The following is a 22849-nucleotide window of genomic DNA, read 5'->3' on the forward strand; positions in this document are numbered from 1 at the left end:
AGCTCCGGTGCGCACACCTGCCGCCTGTAGGTCCAGCACTCTGCGAGGGAGAGAGGAGAGAGTCCGCTGAGCACGGCACAAAGCTCTCCTCTCTCTCTCTCTCTCTCTCTCTCTCTCTCTCTCTCTCTCTCTCTCCCTCTCTCTCTCTCTCTCTCTCTGTCTCCAGGGGTCTCTGCTTCACACAGAGTACAGCTTGGTTACAGCGCCACCTAATGTTCACAGACGCTCAGGACAGGCTGTGTGAGATCATGCAGGCTTCACTCAGGTTCTGTCCAGACACAAACACAGCGTGCTTAAAGTGTGTGGCACAGAACATAATGACAAGTTTAGACCTTTTTCTTAAATGGAAGTAGCAATACTACAATGTTAAAGGGGTGTTATGTGTTTTGGAGAATGAATTCAAACTCAGGATTATATTAATGAGGTAATAATACAAACTCAGATATATGTATTTTTTCCACTACTGAATAAATAAGCTGTTTGAAGCTAGAAAGGTGGCAGGTTAGGGGGGAGACAAACATACTGCAGTTTGTATGACTGACTAAACGTGAGCATAAAACACAAAGCAGCAGGTCGAGTGGAGCTCAAGACGTTTTGTTATAAAACTACAAAAATGCAAGTGTAGTGGTGGGAAATGCAGACTAGTGTTCACTGTGTGTCAGCTGGTATGTGATATAAAAATATGCATTATTACCTGCTTCATTGCCTGATCTTGGAGCCCTGTCTTAAAGAGTGCTAGGTATTAATACAAACTCACATATATGTGTTTTTTCCACTACTGAATAAACAAGCTGTTCTCAGAGGACAATAAGGTCCTCAGAACACTGTTTGAAGCTAGAAAGGTGGCAGGGTCCGCCACATATACGCAAAGTAAAACAGTATGAAATTATGTTGTCCTTTAAGGTCAGTTTGTTTATTCAGTCATGAAAACAAAGAGTTTGTTTATTTAGTTTGTTGAGACATAAAAAAAAAAGCAGACAATGAAGATCTTTCCCTTCTCATTAAAATTTCTTCCCCAAAACTACAATAGTGCACCTTTAAAATACTCCTGCATTTAAACTCTTTCTTAGTAGAAGTGCAAAAGTATGAGCATAATAATACTAGGGCCTATATATCCAAAGTACTAAAAGTAAAAGTACTCATTATGCAAAGTGGCCCACTTCAGAATAATATATAGGCCTATTATAGATTATGATGCATTAATGCATACATTAATTTAAAGGATAAGTTCACCCAAAGATGAACATTCTGTCATTATTTACTCATCCTCATGCTGATGGAAGTTGGGTGAAGTTTGTAGTCCACAAAACATTTCTGGAGCATTGCAGAATTCTCCTAAACAACTGAGGTAGATGGGGACTTGTTTTAAAATGTAAAAAGAAAAAAGAAGAAAAAAACATTAAATGGCTCCATACAGCTCATCCAGCATAATCCACATCTCCAGAAACCCTGATATTCCAAACTGAGTTGAAAGACATTATTCACACCCTTGATGTGCAATTGAGTTTGTGCACCCTCTTCAGACAGGGTGCTTGTTAATTAGCTAATGCTAATGGTTTTGGGTTTTTTTATGTTACAAAACAAGTCCCAATCTACTTCAGTTGTTTAGGAAAATGCTGTTTCGTTGCGAAACTCCAGAAATGTTTTGTGGACTAAGAAACCTCACCTGACTCTCCATAGTGGGGGTGAGTAGATAATGACCACATTTGTATTTTTGGGAGAACTTATCCTTTAATGTTACAGCCAATGAAGGTGGAGGAATTCAACAAGCTACATACTGCTTGGTAGGCAGGTAACCTATATAATATATCATAATATAGTAGCTGATTTATGTATTGTGATATTATAGTAATCTAAATCTGCAAAGTAACTGGTGTATAAATGTGGTGGAATAGAAGTATAAAGTAGCATAAAATGGATGTACAGGCACCTCAAATGTATACTTAAGAGCAGTACTTTAATAAATGTAGACTATGCAATTTACTTTCTAGAATAATTCAGTCAACTTTAGCAGCATTAAAGACTTGCAACAGGCTAAATTTCAATTTGGTTAGTGAAAAAATTAGATAAAAGTACTTTTCGTCCTCCTTTAAGCTACATTTCAGCTTTGCTAATAGCCCATGTGTTTCTTAGTGCTCTACAGAGTTCAGGTTAAAACTATTGACTTGACTTCTTTACACACTCCATCCTCAGTCACAAATATACAGCATTTCAACAGATATCTAATGCAGGATAGTAGGCGTATATGACGCAGACATATCCCAAACGTCCCAGTATGTGAGCCTTGAACACAGCATGACTATGAGCAGCAGTGTGCCACTGTTTCACTCCAGCTGCTGATGGAGAGCAACAGTGACCTTGAGATATACAACTGTATGCACACAGAGAAGTGAAGGTAACGTATCATTCATTTCGACAGGGATGTTATTACTTTGTGCAGCAGGGAGCACTAATTGGAGAAGGCCAGCACTTTTCAGTAAACCTCTTTTTATCCAAAGAAATCATGTTTGCCTCAAGCTGTGTGAAAAAAGCGATGTGTGGGTTTGAATCCGGTGGCCGACATACTTTTGATTTATTGTTTTTATAAGAGGATCATGTGGATATCTGGGTGTTTGGATGGATCATTAGTTTGGATGGATCATTAGTTTTTTTTATCAGACTCCATGGAGTTACGTGCATTGAAGCGTGATTGTTAATTGTGAAAATCCGCTTTATGTGCCAAGTATGTGTACACACACAAGGTCTGTAACTCCTGAGTCTTGCTCCCAAATTTTCTTGAACACAATTACAAGAACAATTTACAGGAAAGATAGAAGGAGACATACAGCAATAAAAGGGCAACACAGCTGAACAAAGATATGTCAAAATAAGAACTATTGTGGAGGCCTACAAATATGTAAAGCTTATATATAAATCTACGTCTCACCTTTTCAGATGCTTTGTGTGTCTTCCTTGAGCTCAGGTCCTCTAACAGGGTCTCAGGGGCATCTTTGCACAGCCTGCATCCTGGGTCTAGTCTGGTGTGGTAGACCCCTGACTCAAACGATCTGGTGCTGAGGGCCAGTTGTTTCGCTGCTATAATCAGGGCCTGTGATATCCCTCAGTCAAGCTTTCTTTAGCGACTGGTAGGATTTCTTGATATCAGGCACGTCTTCTATCTGCTGATCCAGTGAAGGAGTTCAGTCTTCCATGACACCTCCTCTTCTTCCTCTTCTGCTGCCTGAAATACTCATTCAACAGTTCATCCTGCGGGGCCTCTTCCTGATGTACTTGTGAATGAGCCTCTTTTTCATTCTGCTCACTAACCCTCAGCCCCCACTTACCATACAGTCTCAGCCTGCTGGACTTTGGATGGAGCCCTCAGTGCGTTGTGAGGATTTTGCGTGTCCTTATTTCTGTGACCTTTATCTCCTTTTTTGGCAAGCTGCATATCCGATGACTAGAAGGGAAGTGTTGATGGCTTGGATCTCTTGGGTCCCGTTGAGCTTGCTCACTCAGGACCTGCCTCACTCTCTGAAAAATATAGCTCCATGCTGCCTCCTCGTGGCTCCCATTTGCCTGTGGGCTACCCAGGGACTTGAAACTGCCCTGTATGTCTGTTATCCTGCCATCTGGTAATACCCTCCCTTCAGTCCTCACCACCACTCCTCCTCTTTTTGCCAACATTCGACCACACTTGTCCAGTCCAAATGGCATCCTGATGCCGTCGCTGTAGACCCTGGTGAGGTGATGTAGAACTCACACCTGGCATACAGCTTGATGCCATCCATGGATAGGAAGTGGCTGATGGAAACTCCACCTCTGAACTTGTATCCATTTCCATGATGATCTGACTGAGGAGGTTCAGGCCTGCACACAACAGCAGCAGCTACCTTGGTGTATACCACATGCCAACAATGACCAACAACATACAATGTATGTATGCAAGTGTTTTTGCAAATTGTGAACAAATACAAATAGTGCATAGGAATGAATGTTAAATAGATTGCATATTATTAGCATTATAGTGATTATAGTGGAAAAAAACAATAGGTGCTGTAGTACAGTAAGTACAATAAAGTTCAATATAATACAATACAATGTAATATAATATAATATAATATAATATATTTAACTCTCAATTATAGCTGAGTAGAAGCACAATGGGGCATACAATGGAGTTGAATAAATTCATTTCTACCACAGGTCAAAGGTCATATTGATATCAGTTCTCTACACAGTGTGTTACTTAATGGTGAGATAGCAGAGAGTAGAAAATAAAACAGTTGTCTAATCACACGTTATCACTCTGTAAAATAGAGTCATTAGAGCATAACAACTGCGATAACGCTTTGACTAACCATAGACTCCATTTCCCATAGTCCCTCCTCTTCCCGTGCGTACGCAGAGCACGCCCTCAACGTCACGGAATGGGGAGCCAATAGGAGGCGCTTGAACTTGGAGTAACACGTCATTCTAGTAAAGTGCAGAAGCCGGCTGAAAGGGAGTGATCCCCTCACCGTCGTCTCTCTGTCCGGTACAACCGTCCGCTTTTATCCCCAAATGCTGTAATTCGTTTTGAACACAACCGACTCTTTAGCTCTTGTCTTGACCCGAGACCGACCCGATATAAAAGGTAAGCAGCACTCGACTTAATTTTGCTCGAATGTAGGCCGCCCTGCAGTCTTCCATTCATTTTGGGACAGGAAGTGGGTTAATGCTAACGTTCCGTTAGCTAGCCCAACAGGCTATCCAACGTAGCGTTAGCTTGTTGAGTGACAGAAGAGCTCAGAGACATTTGGCAGCGATGCTTGACACGACACCGTCTGCTGCTGAACTCGTTAGATTCCTACAACCACCGTCGTTGTTGCTAAACCGGGTTTTGTGTTTCTCATCGCGGTCGCAGAAGCCTCGAAAACGATCGTATTTTAATGATTTCTGGGTAGAAATGTTCACAGATAACCTTTGCTGCCGGGTTTATCAGCAATGATACGTGGCCTGTAGCCTATGGTATGAACTCAAAGATAGTCAGTGTTTAACTAAATCGCTTATATAGCGATTAATCTCCATGATTAAAGAAAGATTTAAGGTTTCCCCGTGCTTCCCCACAGAGAGCGAAAGGGGAAACTGTTTCTAACAACCGAAACCCCCCATCATCACCCCCACATCCCCCTCAACAGATGTTGCCAGGCAAAGGTCACATTCCTGAAGATAAACATTGGACATGGGGAAACTAACAATTAATTAAATAATTATCAGTTAATCTCCTCAAAGTGATGTCTTCAGTTGAGTTGTTTTGTCGGGCCAACAGTCCAAAATGCTCCATCTGTCTACAGCAAAACTCTCACATTTGAGATGAAGCTTGGCATTTTGTTTTTTGTTGGAATGATCACTCAGTTATGATAATACAGTGCTAGATACAAGCCAGGTTACAGTGTGCAGGATTGTTTTTTGCAGAGGCGTTTTAGCTACTGAGAAATTAATAGCTTCTTATCTCAGACCGGGAGAAAAAATGTCAATCAAAGTTATATAACAGTTAAAAATAGGCTGTATTTTCTTCAAACATTTCTATAGTATGGAACAATCTGGTGTAGTGCTAACACTGAAACCATTGTTTCAAGAATTGATTTGGAGATGGATATGTATCAGTCAGATTGACAGCTGTTTTGATAATAAACTGATTATAGAAGTCATTTACCAACCAAAAATTAGGCTTTAAAATTTTGCTTTCTCTTTTGTGATAGAAAATTAAGCATTTTGGTGCCTTTGACTATCAGTCAGACAAAACATGCAATTTGAATATGTCACGTTGGGCCCTGGGAAGTTGTGATTGATATTTTATTGACTCAACAGTTGTTTTCTCAATCAGTTGAGGAAAAATACTTTGCACACTTGCACAACTGTTTCATGAGGAGGCAGGTACACGTAGCGGGATGAGTAGATCGAAAGTTGCAGATACAGTCGCGCATGCTGTGAAACTTCATGTAACTTTACTTTATTACTGAAACATCACAAACAAATGTAATTTTGCAAGTTAGACAATGTGCAGGAGATTAAAAGCAGCCTAGCACACAGTTGTCTGAAGTATATATCTTACTGTACACTGATATCTTATGTGTAGTTGACAACAAAATACTGTAACTTTTGTTCCTGTCATCTTTTCAAATGCGCCTTGTCACCCTGCTGAAATACCATTGTATTGCTCATGGAATATAAAGTTCCTCTGATAACAGTGAGAAAGAGGCAGAGTGTACTGTTGTTACAACAGATTCCCTAGTGATATTTTACTAAAGGCGTCATTGATGTTTGCCTTACACGCTAACAAAGGTGGAGCCTAAGAATAGCTCTGGGATACCTTTGCGTACCCGTTCTCATCAAAACACGTTGGTCAGGTTTCTTAATGACACATTTGTGCGTCATGCTGTCGGAATATCTATGTCTTATTATAGCGCAGGAGAGAAAGGAGCACCTGTATAAAGAGCAGCTCAGTGCCGCTAGTGAAGATCAGTAACAAGTTGAGAGTGCCGGTGTCACATCATCCAGGTCTTCTATTGGAGCTACACAACCTCACTGTGGTCTGTTGGGCTCTTTCCCTGCTGCAGCTCTGTGATGGCGACCTACCAGGAGTTTATCCAACAGAATGAGGACAGGGACGGGGTGAGATTCAGCTGGAACCTCTGGCCGTCCAGCAGGCTGGAAGCCACCAGGCTAGTGGTCCCAGTGTCCTGCCTCTTCACACCGCTCAAGGAGAGGCCTGACCTGCCACCGGTCCAGTACGAGCCAGTTCTATGCAGCCGGGCCAACTGCAAGGCAGTGCTCAACCCACTGTGGTGAGTAACACAGAAAAACTGATGTTTAAAAAACAGATGTTTACCTTTTTGTTTGTTTGTTTTTCAGCTGCAAAGCATCAGAAAACAGCGAATTTATTACAGCGAGTATTCAGCCTTTATTTTGTCTTTTGGAATAATTTATCCTTCTTTTTTATGTTGTGTTTAAACATCTGGTGAAAACAATTTTCACGACGTTTATTTGTCGTAGTGTTAAGTCAAAGACAATGGGGATGAAAGAGAGGGTGGAAGGGATTTGAATTTGATGCTGTGTTTGAATATATTTTGACACCTCAGCACTTGGAAATGCTGAGGTGTCATAAGTACGTAGTAGTAAGGTGTGGTGCATAAGCACTGTAAATACATCATGTGTAGCCCTCTATCAGTCACAGTGACACTCCTGCCAATTGGATGCAAACCCTAAATTGTTTTGATCCCTCTTTTACAGTCAAGTTGACTTCAGGGCAAAGATATGGGCGTGCAACTTCTGCTTCCAGAGAAACCCAGTAAGTACTGATGTTTGCCGCATGATTTAGTTTGACATAAATAGTTGTATATTTAATAATAACCTGCAAAACTTCATGTGGACTAACTACATTCCTTTATTAGGCTGGTTTGACTAGATCTCTCTTTGTCTCTGTGTGTCTCTGCAGTTCCCTCCCTCTTATGCAGGCATATCGGAAGTGAACCAGCCAGCTGAACTCATGCCACAGTTTTCTACTATCGAGTACATAGTACAGGTAAATACTACATACATGTCTGCACTTTGACCTCAGCCCTATGCAGGGAGATTAAATGTACCGAAGATGTTCTGTGCAAAGGTGAATATTAATGGTATCCAATATTGCCTCCGTAGGGGAGAGTTTTTTTCAGTTCCGGGTCAAATCGATGTGTTAAGTGTCATTCGGCAACCTTGACACATCTGAACAATGTAGCACTCTTTGTTATGGATCATTTCCCATGATGCAAAGCTCAGGTTTATGAAAAAAGAGTATATACTTTGCTATTGCATCCTTGTCTTTGTAACCAACCAATGACTGCCTGACTATTACTGTGGCTTACTAGTGTAGCTTCATAAATAATGCACAAAAGTAATATGAGCTGCTGATGTCTCTGCAAGTGCATGGTAGTGCATTTTACAAACATATAAACAACAAACCAAGCATTAAACATTGATTCAGCCACTTCCTCTCAGTTTCTTTGTGGCAAAACATTTTTTATTTTGCAGACAAGAAAATGAACAATCATGATTTTAACAGTGTAACAATTCTATTCCACTTCTTTGCAGCGCGGACCCCCAACCCCTCTCATCTTCCTGTACGTGGTGGACACATGTTTAGAAGAAGAGGATCTCCAGGCACTCAAGGAGTCCCTGCAGATGTCCCTCAGCCTGCTGCCGCCCAACGCCCTGGTGGGCCTCATCACTTTTGGACGCATGGTTCAGGTGCACGAGCTCAGCTGTGAGGGGATCGCCAAGAGCTATGTGTTCAGGGGCACCAAGGACCTCTCCTCCAAACAGATCCAGGTGGGTGGAGGCAAAGGCAAACTGTGAAATGAGGCTAATGAAGAGATGCATGTGTATACATAGGAAAAGCAGTCATAAAGCCTTTTAGAGTAAGGCGTTTGCAAATATCTTCAAGGGATATTCTCCATTTACATAGTAAATATATTGTTCCGAGCCAAGATAAATAGTGACGAACAAAGTAGCAGATGTTTAAACTCTCTGTTCAACTTAATGTTTTGTGCGTTTCAGGAGATGCTGGGTTTAGCCAAGCCAGCAGCAGCAGCAGCACAACAAGGTCGCCCACCGGCACCTCAGGAAGCTGCGGCCACTTGCAGGTATGGAGGAGCTAACCGAATGCCGCCAGATGGTTTGTTACACAGAAAGATCTGTGAAGGCTAGCTAGAAACTGCTTGTTAAAGGGCAGGCACTCCCACAAAATACTTGACAGGTGATTGGACAAACCATCTGTCTATCACCGTCTATCATGGGCTATTCAAAACGAACAGTCGCTTCTCGCGCCTGTTGTCGCACCTAAAACACGCCTGTAGCCACTCATACAACGCTAATTGGTTCAATACCTGTGTGTTAGACTAAAAGCACATAGCTTGAAGCGTGATCTCTGCAGGAGTATAACAAATTCAAAAGATGGAAAAACACACAAACTTGGTGATCCTGCAGCAGTTTGCTTTTCTGATTCTAAGGTGTGTTTGTGTTCCTGTTCAGGTTCCTTCAGCCCGTGCACAGAGTCGACATGAATCTGACTGACTTGCTCGGCGAGCTCCAAAGAGACCCGTGGCCTGTCCCTCAAGGCAAACGCCCCCTCCGCTCCACTGGCGTTGCACTGTCTGTTGCTGTCGGTCTGCTTGAGGTACAATACACACACATGCAGAAACACAGATAACATTGTACATTAAGTGGATAGAAATAATGCCAGACTGTACTGTACCTGGGTACAACATGTTGTTGTCAAACACACACACAGGATTCACATAAGCTGAACTTTAGCCTCTTGGAGACAGTCGTGCCACATGTAACCATTCAGAGACACAAACTGCCTGATAACTATCTTCTGCAGGAACAGAACATGTGCTTTGTCAGTCCAAAGGCTGGTTCCATGTTTGCGTTCTGTCTTTACTCCCCACCATCATTATCCTTTCCTCTCCTACTGCTAATCTGCGTGGTTATGTAACTGATGCACTAGATCATTCCCCCGCTCTGCTCCCCTTCAGCAGACAGGAGATGAGGCCCGATGATTAGAATAAATTTGACTCTTTCAGTGACTCAAAGTCGCTGATTTGTCAAGAGGCATTTGACTTGATGAACCGGTCTACATATAAAGTGCAGAAAGTGGTTAGCATCCACTATTAGCAGGCTTATCTATTTACATGTTCTCTTTGAACGAGTACACTTTGTCCTGTATAAATGAATCACCGTTTACGTAGAGGCCATTATCAAATGGCCACGTTGTATTAAAAGTTCTCTCCAGTGACTTTGTGACTGTGTGGCCTGCTTCCAAATGTCTCGGGGTCTTGGGCTTTCCCAGAGTCCTGGACTATGGACTTTGTTGTAAGCGTTGGCTGTGACGTTTGCTGACTCTGAATCACTTAAAGCACTCATTCAGACTTGTTACACTCTTTAAACATACATTCAGATGAGCTGGATTTCTGGATTCTTTTGTCATATCATGTGAAAAACAGCCAAAATAACTGATGACATAAGTAGAAAATGCATTTTTGTATTTTGATTATGTCTTACTTGCTGTTCTGACACCTACTTACCCATATTTAGTGTTTTCAAATCACATTTTTATTCCACTATAGATTACCTACACTGTGTTGCACAGGTGATCCTAATTCTTTTAATGAAGCAGTCTTAACTCAAATGACACTCACTATTTACATGAATAATCGTCTAGTCTATAAAATATCAAGAAAAAATTAAAAAAGCTCATCACAATTTCCCAGAGCCCAAAGTGACTTCTTCAGATTGTTCTTTTGTCCAACTTCAATTCATGAATCGATTAAATGAAGAATTGATTCCTCAATTACTCATTACATCATAAATGTCAAAGAAAAGCAGCAGATCCTTACATTTAAGATGCTGGAACCAGCATATGTGACATTTTAGCTTGAAAGCATTAACTAATTATCAAAATAGTTGGTGATTAATTTTCTTTTGATCGACTAATCAGTTACAAGACCAATCATTGCAGCTTTTCTTAACCCTTCTTTAAATGACAAATTTGAGAACTTATCCATTAGTGCTCATTATCAACATTCACAGACAGATTGGCAGCATTGAAATACAAAAGGGTATCACTATAGAATAACTTATCGCATACTAGGTATTTGTATATATGACTACTAGGTGATATAGTCAAATAAGAAGCATGTGACTTGAGCAGAGGATGTACAAAAATACTTAACTGAAGCCAATTTCCTCCTCTCTTTCTCCACAGGGCACATTCCCCAACACAGGGGCTCGTGTGATGCTGTTCATGGGAGGGCCACCAACCCAGGGCCCAGGCATGGTGGTTGGAGACGAGCTGAAAACCCCCATCCGCTCCTGGCACGACATCCAGAAGGACAACGCTCGCCATTTGAAGAAAGCCACCAAGGTGAGCCAATGCATGAACCCTAACGCAGGGTCTCGCCATCTGCAACAGTACTTGTGTTCATCATTCACAGCGTACTCAAATTAAATGGCTTTTTATCTTTTGTCTCACGCAGTATTATGAAGCCATGGCTAACCGCTCGGCAGTAAATGGCCACTGTATTGATATCTACGCCTGTGCTCTAGACCAGACCGGACTGCTGGAGATGAAGTGTTTGTCTAATCTCACCGGGTATGTCGGCACTCACTGTTTAATTGGTCATGGTTATGGGATTGCATTAGTCCAACTAAAGTATAGGATGTATTAGGATTGATTTAGAATGTAAATGACTGTAGAGGATTTGTTGTATTGTTTTAACAGGGGTCACATTGTGATGGGAGACTCCTTCAACACCTCGCTGTTCAAGCAGACCTTCCAGAGAGTCTTTAGCAAAGACTACAACGGAGACTTCCGCATGGCCTTCGGAGGCGTCATGGAAGTCAAGGTAAAGAGTCAAAAGTATCAACAGATTTATACTTGCTAAATCAAACGTTAGCTGTTGTGCAAGTTAAATTGATGTTGTGAATTTCTGTGTGTGTACAGACATCAAGGGAACTGAAGGTTTGCGGCGCCATTGGGCCGTGCGTTTCACTCAACGCCAAGGGCTCCTGTGTTTCAGAGAATGTGAGTCCCCGCCTGCAGATTCCGATTCCTCCCTTCTCCTTCTCACAGTTGTATTTTGAATCTGAGAGCTGCCATTCATCACAATGTGTTCTCTGTTGTCGTGTAGGAGATGGGTGTTGGTGGCACGACCCAGTGGAAAGTGTGCAGTCTCAACCCCTCCACCACTTTGGGAATGTATTTCGAGGTGGTGAATCAGGTAAAAAAAAAAAACACTTGATGGGATTACTGTAGGCTGATGAAAGCACAGTTGCTTATCACATCAAACAAGAGGATAACTGTGATGAAGGCTTTGTTCAGTAAAACTGTCCAAACAATGGCTTTTTGTGCTTGTAGCTGAAGGCCATTTGTTCAGCTCATGAAACGGGATAGTGATCGACGATTGTAGTCTTACTGTCTTGTGTGTTTGTGTGTGTAGCACAATGCACCAGTCCCCCAGGGTGGCCGAGGGGTGGTCCAGTTTGTAACCCAGTACCAGCACTCCAATGCACAGAGGAGGATACGGGTCACCACCATCGCCAGGAAGTAAGACTCTGGATTTCTTGTTGGAGTGGACAGGATCGTACCTAAAACTGTAGTTATTCCGTGTCAGCTTGGAATATTATTATTAAAAAGTGAGGTTATTTTGCATTAAAGACTGAGAGAGTGAATATTTACTTTATGTACCTTTTTTTTTTTATGACGAGTCTTAGGTAGAGATAATAATGAGCCTGGCTTACTGTCAAGAACGTGAAAGCTAAAATCAATATCAGCCTCGCCTGAAAGGATGTTTGCATTCCTGCAATTTGTGACAACACCTTCCGGGACCTGTGTGCGTCATTCACACCACACCCACGCTCACCTGCACCTCTCCCGCTTTCCGTCCTCTCCTTTTCACTCCCTCTCCATCCCTACCAAAGCTGGGCAGATGCACAGTCCCAAATTCAGCACATCGAGTCGTCCTTCGACCAGGAAGCGTCCGCCGTGCTCATGGCCCGTCTGGGGGTCTTCAGAGCCGAGTCGGAGGAGGGACCAGATGTCCTGCGCTGGCTCGACAGGCAGCTCATCCGCCTGGTGAGTGACACACCTGCTAGTCCTTTTGTGGAGAGAGGAACAATGCATAGTTGGCATTGTTAGGATTATATATATGAAAGCAGTAGAACATCATTCAATAAACAATCTCTGATTGTGTAACAGCTGTGTGATGTGGCAGGCTATACAGGTTGTTCCATGACACAGTATGTTCAGTATTTAAACAATGTTTTGTTTCCCTTTGTTTCAGTGTCAGAAGTTTGGCCAGTTCAACAAAGACGATCCGACATCCTTCAGACTGTCAGAGTCTCTGTCTCTCTACCCACAGGTACACCTTCCTCCTATTGCAAATACATGACAGTGAATCTACAAAGAAATTGATAAGCAATCTTTCTCCCACATTTAAATGTGGGGTAATCAAGTCTTAGTAGAGAGGCCCAACAGTCCCCTTTAATTTAGTTTAATTAAATTTAATCAAGTCTAGTCCAACATCAAATAAAACGGTGTTTCTGAAACTTTTTACATCGTGTACCACCTAAAAATAAATATATAAAAAGGCTCACCAAGTAAAACCATTATGAGCATAGGCTTAATTCAGCTTACTGTTTTGCATCGTTTACTGCTAACATTAGCCAGTGCTGTGGACGCTTAAGCAGCGCTACTTAAGTTGCTACTAGCACTCGTGTTCAGTTTGTGGTTGTAAACTTTAGTCTCAACAGGGCTGATCGAAATATTCTCCTCCTGCTCCACACTTCTCTTCCCAGTAGTTCCTGTTTGGAGGCACGTTTGTTGTGTTTTTTAACCTCTTTTTACCTCCACTTCCTATCTTACCTTCACAGTTTGAGTTAAGCGTAATTAATAATGGCCAAAAAAAATTTTCAAGATCTATGAATTATTCCCTGAGAAATGAACAAAAATATATAGAGAAAAAAATCTGAATCAGAAATACTTTATAGATCCCTGTTGGGGAAATTGCGTACGTTACAGCTTCTCCTTCTAGAATAGGAAATATCACACTGTATATATAAACAAGATGTAAATGGAGAAAGAAAAACACCCCCTCACAATGATAAAGAGGAAAAATTCCTGAATACGTCCCTTTATCTGGATCTGCACTAAAAGTTAATGGTGTCTATTCTGGGCGGAGACCCGTCCTCCATCCACGTTTAGGGAAAATCTGTTCAGTAGTGTATTCCTGCTGACAAACCAACAAACAGACACAGGCAAAAACAACCTCCTTGGCGGAGGTCATTATAACACTGTTCCCTATTTTAGTGTCTTTGCATTAGGACTGTATGCTTTGTCTTTGCTCACATGATGTGATAACTAATTTTAATAGCTAATTTTCTTCCTTTCGCCTCCACCTGCAGTTCATGTTCCACCTGCGGCGGTCGCCCTTCCTGCAGGTGTTCAACAACAGCCCAGATGAGTCGTCCTACTACAGGCACCACTTCGTCAGGCAGGACCTGACCCAGTCTCTGATCATGGTCCAGCCCATCCTCTACTCATACTCCTTCCACGGACCACCAGAGGTCAGCCTCACACCCTCCACACAATTATCATCAATGTTAGAGGAGGATGTGGCCTTTCCTAGAAGCTTCGGAGTGTTTGTTGTTTGTCAGTGCTGATGTTTTTGGTGCCTGATCCAAACTATCTTGTGGATGTATGTGTTGTTCACAGCCCGTTCTCCTGGACAGCAGCAGCATCCTGCCAGATCGAATCCTGCTGATGGACACCTTCTTCCAGTTGGTTATCTACCATGGAGAGGTGAGAGAGATCACATAGTAATGACAGCATTCCATTAACCCCCATTAGTAATCAAAAATCTCACCAAAAATCTCTTTCTACACAATGAAAAACACACTTGGTGATACATACATACATTTCTAAATGCTGTCGTTTACCTGTTCATTCCCAGACCATTGCCCAGTGGCGAAAGGCTGGCTACCAGGAAATGGCTGAATATGAGAACTTCAAACAGCTGCTGCAGGCTCCACTAGATGATGCCCAGGAGATCCTGCAGACGCGCTTCCCCATGCCGCGCTACGTCGACACAGAGCACGGAGGCTCACAGGCTCGCTTCCTGCTCTCCAAGGTCAACCCGTCACAGACCCACAACAACCTCTACGCCTGGGGACAGGTATAGTGTTATAAACTACTACGTTTTAAGACCTGAAAATATATAGAGAGGTCAAATTCTTCATCCAAAGCAGAAACAGACTGTGGGTATAAAAACTGAGGGAAAAAATGGCAACTCAGTAAATTCTTTCAGATTATGGTTCAGTTTATTTTAAAGGTAAATGATTTCCAGACTTTCAGCACAGTTTTACGAAAGCCGAGAATGGCCATGATTGCAATTATTTCATTTTTTTATGTGATTGTCTCAAGATCAAGATCAAATGTATAATTTCAATATATCGAGAAAACAAGTTTGTTATCTTGACATAACAAGATAATCACACATTATTACGAGAAAACAAACGATTGTTTCACTCCAGTATTGATGCAATCAGCAAAGATTGGTTTGCCAGAGTTAAAGCAGCAGCCATGTCGAAAGAGGAGGCTACAGCAAGTAGGAGTACGTTTATGTTGACTATTAGCCTATCCTTTCTGATAATTAGCTATAATGTACCTTCATATGAAATGAATTGCTTTGTAACGCCCAAACCCACTTCACAGAGGTGTGTGTGTACTTCATGGTCCACTCTTATGAATCATGAAGTCCTTTTCCTGGATAACTTATTTTATCTTGAGAAATCTGTCTTTGTTTTCTCGAGGTCATTAGGTAAATAAAGAAAATGACCTTTGTTAACTCAAGATAATGAAATAATTTGATCTCCCTAACAGCATTAAAAAACAACTGCAAGCATGGCTTTCCTCAGCTTCCATACTGTCAAATGTAAAGGTTTAATATTTTGAGCAGACCATCATCATTAAATCGTTTATCGTATAAAACAATAAATTAAATTCAAAAATGTTTAATTTCCTTTTTATACATCTAAACCCAGACTTTTAAAGCCCAGACTTGTCTGTATACTGGGTGAAAAAACAATTTGTGATGATGACTCAGAAGGTTTAAAGTCAGACTGTCAGCAAACACAGGCCCTGGATTAGCTAACCTCTGATCTAAGTGAGGAAGATTGAAAGCTGAAAATAGTATTAATCCTTTATTTCCCAAGTCAAGGAAGAGCTGTAACCTGCAGTGTACAAACACTGTGAATACTCATCTGACAGTCTGAAAATGAGATTATCAAGAGATCAAGGTCTTGCATAAACTAATTTTAGCTGTAAACGTGTTTGCTTCGAGTTATGTCATGTAAAGATCTGCCCATATAAATCACTAACACACTGTTTTTGTCTCACCTTTCCTCTGGTGCACCTGCAGGAGACGGGAGCCCCGATCCTCACCGATGACGTTAGCCTGCAGGTCTTCATGGACCACTTGAAGAAACTGGCTGTTTCCAGCTCGGCGTAAACATCCACAACAAAGAGAAGAGGAGTGATCTGACATTCCCGCTTTCATTTAGGGATCCATTAACATTTCCCCTGTTCTTGTAAAGGAGCCAAACCCAGAGAGTCTACTGTGTGTGTGCGTGCTTGATTTTACTGTGCCCTTAATGGAGTTGCATGTGACATTTCCATGCTGAAAAGGAACAGAAACGAAGGGTTGACAGCACATTCCTAATAAGAAAACAAGTGACATTTGTACTCATGTTCATTAACTTGTTATTTATGAGAAACGGCTCCGGTACTTCACAACCAGACTGTCCTTAAGCAATATCAAATTCTCTATCTCTCTTTTATATTTGATATTACCTCTGACACACAGAATGATTAGACTAATAATTTAATTGTTTTTGTTTGTCCTAAAATATGTATGTACTGCATCACACTTGGTTGAAGGTGCTGTTTAATGGAAGGCTTCTATGTGTTTGCTTTGTCTATAGCTGAAGAAAGAAAGAAATGCCTGGAATTTTCTCATGAATAAATTATAATGATAAGAGATGTTCAAGGGGACTAAAAGGTATTGACACTGATGGCTTGTTAATCACATGTAAAAAAATAAAAATCCTACGTGGATTATACCGTGAGTGTTTTCCAAGAAAATTCCCGCTGAAAAATGAGGCTTAATGTTCTGAGGAATGGAAGTCGATCACATCAAATCAACGGAGACTGACTCCGTTTTCAATGACGAACATTTATTCTTAACTTCCACTCCGTATAGATCAGTCCTCTTCATCCCGTCTCGTTCACTATCTGGTATTTTGCACCTGATGACTGCCCAAGTGTCTTTGTAATCAAACTTTAATATACTGTAAGACTGTATGAAAGGGACAGTTGTTTGATTTAGGTCCTGTCTGTCCATATAAAGGCCTGTTGGCAGGAAACTGTCTCTCTCTTGTGACGTCTGTCCTCGCACCGGCACCTACGCCACGAAGCATTTTTAAGTCGTACTGCTCTGGATTTTCATGGAAGTCACAGAGGTTACTAAGGATGCTCAATTCATACACCGGGCATCTGTTTGCAACAGAAGGAAAGGCCTTACAGTCTAGCATCGCAGATATGAGTGATTGCATGCCAGTCAGGGTGTGTGTGTGTGTGTGTGTGTGTGTGTGTGTGTGTGTGTGTGTGTGTGTGTGTGTGTGTGTGTGTGTGTGTGTGTGTGTGTGTGTGTGAGAGAGAGAGAGCAGGAAACAGCATGTTGCAACAATACTAGTTGACATATCCTGCGTGCAGATTAGAAGCGACACTCTCCCTAAACAATTGTCTTTTTCTCATTCGGTGCTGCTGTACATAAAGCCCGCACAGCATGCAATCCCAATCATAAAACCACTCACACACCATCTACTGTCTGTAGTACTGTAAGCTGATTTCAGAGCACCCAGACAGTATGATTTCGAGGATCAGTGAACGGCAGATTATGAAGCCTAATCCTAAAGGGCTATCTGTTTAGAGGAAAATTCTACTCTTAGCAGCTTTAAGCGGAAGTTGCTGCTGAAACACAAATGAAGTCTGTATCCATCGAGAGCTTAGGCCTCACAATGTTGCACTCTGGAGCCACATATGCTCCAAAGGTATTCAGTGCCAAAGAGAAGATGCAGTGTAACGGCTCTTAATCTCCTCTGACATGGATACTCTTGCACAATACCAAAAGCTACTGCATTTTAACAGTTTAGAGAGTTGGAGCTGCGTGCGATCTGATGCCATACTGTACACGGAGATGATATGATCCCACAAAGGGACAATAATCTTGTCTTCATTTTAATCTGTGTCTGAATGCTCAGCCGTGCTCTTACAGCATGCAACGGCTGCAGCTGTGCATGTACAGTGTTCGTCAGAGGACAAAAGAACATTAAAATTTCTTTCTTTTTTCTTTTTTTTTTCGTCTTCAGTGATCATTCATGCTGCTCATGTCCATGTGATTCCCAGGCTTAGGCAAAGCTGTAAGGAAATGTGTCGTCTTATTATCTCCTATCAAATCCTAACGGATCAGTTCAGCCAGAGAAATCCATTCTGGCCTCTGTCCCAGATAACTTATGTAAGATTTCTATATAGAATATGTCCCAGAATGTTTATATAACTATGACTGACACAATACTGGAGTCAGATGATGCATACCATGTGTGGAATAGTTCTGTTCCCCTCTGTGATTTAGATTGGAGGAGCTAAAACTAAAGTCTGGATGTATATTAAATGTGTGTGTTTGTGTGTATGTGTGTGTAAAATATTTTTATCCCAAGAGAGTTGGTGGCCACAAAAGCATTAGTTAATGGTCACCCCTATATGGAATTAAACGCCAAAGGTCCATCCTCTTTAATGATGATAACAGTAACCTTTAAACTGCAGATTTTATAGAACTGAATTCAGTTCTGTTAAACAATCTCTTGAATCGATTGTCGGAGTTAAAAGAACAGACCAAGTAAACACCAGGTTACTTGAATGATAATGACTTCATTTTAATAGTGGAGCTCCCGTCTGTCCATATTCAGTCTACTAAATGGCTAAAATGTAAAAACATAATTTTGCATAGACTGTCTTTTTGTATTTTATCAATTAAAGATTACTTTAAAAATCATTTAAGTTAAATATTTTTTTCTAATAACAGTATTTTGTAATGTATTTTTCCTATATTTGATAAGCAAGTATTTGTTATCGTACCAGGATACTTTTTTGATGTATTTGTGCCCAATTGTCCTTAATATTATAATCAATAATAAGCAGTCTGTGAGTTGAGGGTGGATGCCATCCCTCTTGTTTGCAAAATGACCAAACTGTATCCCCCTTTTCAACCTGCCATCCACCCTCTCCATCCCCTGAGAAGATGCAGGGACAGAGGGGTTGGTTAGTTGAATATGTTAGTCTAGTTTGCCTGACTAATTGATCCTTTATCTGACTGCGGTCTGTGCAAGTTAGACTGTATGGCCCCGACTCTGGCTCTGATATATATCAGTGACATGAGTATCTAACAGTGCTGTGTATTAATGAATCCATAGTGCTGTCCGTTGTGCTGATGTGGCAGACGTATACATCTCAGTTCCCTCTGTCAGATCTTATATTCGCTAAACTATATACTATAAATACTCAATTCTATACCATATCGTACTCTAGATACTATCTACTATATAAAGTACAAAACGGATAAATAGCAATATGTAGTCGTGAAAGAGCGAGAGGATCATAGAGACAGACCACGCTACCTCTGTGAGAGAATATTTTAAGGGAGATATGACTAAAAAATATAGTTTTAACAAAAGATGTTTGGTGTAACTTCAGAGGGAAGTAGATAATGTGACTGAGAGAATTAACGTCTTACATAATTAGAAAAGAAGTCACAACAAGGTGTGTTTTGAAAATAAAAGCATTATTATAACACTTCAGGCTGACATAAAATATGTATTTAGCCTTACAGCAGTTTTAATCAAAATTCTGATCACAATTATAGTGTCAAGATTAAAACAATTGGCGGCCCAAAGGCCAAATGTGGCCCTTTAAGTCCCTCATCCTGGCCGTTTGATCATTTTGGTGGTGGGATTATTAGCCCATTTACAAGGTACAAGGTACATTTAATGTCATTTTTTAAACAAGGGTTTAAAAACGAAATAAAGTTTGAGTCCTTTTGAGTCCTGCTATATCTATTTTAGAAAATGGAGCGCTGAGGATGAGGAGGGATGAGCAGGGTTGAGCAGGGTGAACAGACTGTGGTTGGGTGGGTGTTGTCTTCTAGTATCCTTGGGGCTCTGTGCAGATGTCTCACCTCACAGATGTCACTGATGCTCTGTAGATGGTACCAGTGATGTTCTGGGTGTTTTCACCCGGTGTAGAGTCTTCCTGTCCTAGGTCATGCACGAACCATGCCAGTTTGTGATGTTTCCAGTCAGGATGATTTCTACTGCTGAAAAGTTGACCAAAATCTTGCTCCGGAATTTGGCCTTCCTAACTTTCCGTAGGAAGTGGAGCCTTTTCTGTGCTTTTTTAACTGTTCACCTGCTCCAGCTTAGTTCCACTGATGTAGACTGGGGTGTGTGTCTTCGCCTCCTTTTTTCTAAAATCAACAGTCAGCTCCTTGGTTTTGCTAGAGTATTTATTAGTAGTTGTTAGTTATCATACACAAAATACTCTTCACTTTTAACCCAGCTGGAATTTAAAGGAATCAAACTGACAACAAACCACTAAAAAGTCCGGCCTTTCTGAAATGCTAGTTGAATTGTGCGCTCTGTTGCACTTACAGTAAGGATCCTGGCTTCAGTTTGTTTTCAAATTAAGCTATCAGATCAAATTGTTAGGCTGGCCATGTCCTTTAAGTGTCGGGAAGCTAGTTTGGCAGTGGCTGACGCAATAAGGTAATAAGCGTGATGTTCCTCGTTCATATAGTTTAATGCTTTACTCACAGGTGTGTGAATGATGTGGATATGAAGCGTCAGTAGCGAGAAAACAAAGAACTTATAGAACGTCTTAGTTATAAGACGGAGTCCTCTTCGTTTCCAGGCTTTACTGACAGTGTGTGAAACAAAATGTTTTTTTTTTGCTTTATATGAAAAATCCAGTCCAACACAAGCTTTTAGAAACCAACAGGTGATTATTGTGAAGTAAAGTGATGATCTGAGGGAGCGTCTCTGCAGCTGGTTGGTGTTGGAGGCGAGGCTCTCCTCCAGAGCATCACACCCGCAGGGTCTCCATGTGGGAGGTCTTTCTGGCCCTTTGCAGAGTTTCTACTTTTTCTTTCAGCTGCTCCTGCAGCTGGCTCACCTTCACCTGGCTGTTTTTCAGCTGGCCAATCTGAGTTTTCAAAGATTTATTGTCATCTTTGAGAGACTTAATCTCAGAGATGGCGATGAGCAGGGCATCTCTGAGTCCCTGCACGACAGAGCGAGGGAACTGCTCAGAGTTCTGCTGTGCAGCCGGCATGTTTGAGCCGTAAAAGGCAGCAACAAACTGCAATGGCTGAAAGACATAAACATACATGTCAGTCATGCAGTCTTATGTTGACATTGGATACACAGAGAAACACAACCTGTGTAATTATTCACAGAGTAAAATCTACTGTAGTCTAAGGACAGCAGTTCACACAGAGAGCAACATGTTGGCACTGCAAATAATTAAAAATCAAACATATTCAGTGAAAACCAAACCTGTTAATTAAAGGTTGTATATAATGTTAAAAAATAATTACCTGACTACCAAAGATGCACCACAGAGCTGCAGCAACATCTGTTTTCATTTGAATTGTTTTTCTTTGGGTTTAAGTTTTGATCTAAATATTTTGTTGTAACAATTTTTAAACTGTTGATTAGCACCACTGCCAGCAGAATGAATCTGTTTTGGCATGCAGAGAGAAAAAAGGTGGCACATTGTGTTGGTGTTTTTATCAAAAGATGTCAGAGGTATTTTATTTCCCAATGTGGTTTATACAAGAAATTATTAATGATGCCTTAAATTAATCCTGTATGAATTTTAATCTGCTTTCTAGTGATTTATTATGGGGTTTTCTTTGTTTTCAAGCTTCGACAAAATTCAGGTCAAATAAGAAAATCTTACCAGGTTTCCTTCACTGGATCTTATGTCCATGTCGGCAAGGTGAAGATATCTCAGGGGCAGTAAAAACAGCTGTAGTAATCGAAGTTGCCCAGATGAGCTCAACTTGAAACTTGACTCAGAGTTGAGCAGAGCAGACGTACTTAAACAGCAGTCGTAGATATACAGTTGGTATCCGTTGAATTATCCAATATTCAAATGGTTCAAAGAGGAGACAGTGAAGATGACTAAATGTTTTATGGTCTGAGCCTCAAATGACGTAATACAACTTACTAAGCCAGAACCCACATTCTTAAACACATAAAACAAGTCTGTGATGAAATATCTCAAGTGTTTATCAGTTCGTCAGAGAGCTGTTTGTATAGATCAGAGGTAGCCCACAGTATATCACACATGTATCAAACACCTGATTCCGTTTCCAGCTGCTTCTAGTTGTGGAACGACCAGTTGGCAGACTGACACCGCCATCCTTAGAGCCAAACCACTAATCTCTCTTAAAACATGTGGAAAGTCCCCTCACAGTGTATTTAATCACATCAGTATGTATCTGGATATTTTCACTGTCTGTCTGAAGTAAAAAAAAAAAGTAATAATTAGTTGAAATTATGAGAAAAAAGTCTTAATTCTACATGTTCATGACTGTTGTATCTCGTAATTATGACTTTAAATCCAGCGATTATGAGTTTTAATGTCATATACATAACTTTCTATCTCATAATTAGGTCTTTTTAATCTCATAATTATGAGTTACCATGGGAAGCTTTGTTTTCATCTTATTTTTGGCAGAGACGTGCTTCCATAGATCACACACTTCAACTCTTCTGATTGTCACAAATTCTCTGGATTCATTAAATCCATCCTTGCTTGGCGTGTGCTGTGTACATAGTAGAAGTGCCTCTTCTCAAATTTGGCAGTTTCTTTCCTGCTATAGTCTTTGAAGTGATTTGTGGACATTCATTTCCGCGCACTGCAGCAGAGGACTTATAGTGTGTTAACTTGAGAGCAGGGATTAACTTCTTGTTATTGCCATGAACTCAGGAGACAGCCTATCACCATCCCCATGGACGTCATAAGCAGTATTTACCAGACTGTGGCCAAGTGTTCTCACTTCCAATATGCTGCTGATATTCAATAAGACTCTTGTCAGCTGTTGTCACGAACCACTGGGTGATTTAAGGACACAGAGAACTTTTTGAAGCTTTGAGATGTGTGGAGGGGTTT

The 22849-nt window shown here is 41.1% G+C and overlaps 1 protein-coding gene across 1 annotated transcript; it reads left to right on the plus strand.

The window, feature by feature from the left end:
* Nucleotides 1-4447: 4447 nt before the first annotated feature.
* On the plus strand, nt 4448-16983 carry sec23b (SEC23 homolog B, coat complex II component). Its single transcript, XM_073473182.1, has 19 exons — nt 4448-4615; nt 6582-6809; nt 7255-7312; nt 7460-7546; nt 8095-8331; nt 8560-8645; nt 9034-9178; nt 10769-10927; nt 11040-11155; nt 11285-11408; nt 11507-11587; nt 11694-11783; nt 12003-12109; nt 12484-12637; nt 12846-12923; nt 13966-14127; nt 14276-14362; nt 14514-14735; nt 15981-16983. The coding sequence occupies exons 2-19, from the start codon at nt 6589-6591 to the stop codon at nt 16068-16070; spliced, it is 2304 nt and encodes a 767-aa protein (XP_073329283.1). The 5' UTR covers nt 4448-4615; nt 6582-6588; the 3' UTR covers nt 16071-16983.
* Nucleotides 16984-22849: the final 5866 nt, after the last annotated feature.

Source organism: Pagrus major, chromosome 1 (genome assembly GCF_040436345.1).
Source record: "Pagrus major chromosome 1, Pma_NU_1.0".
Lineage (NCBI taxonomy): Eukaryota > Metazoa > Chordata > Actinopteri > Spariformes > Sparidae > Pagrus > Pagrus major.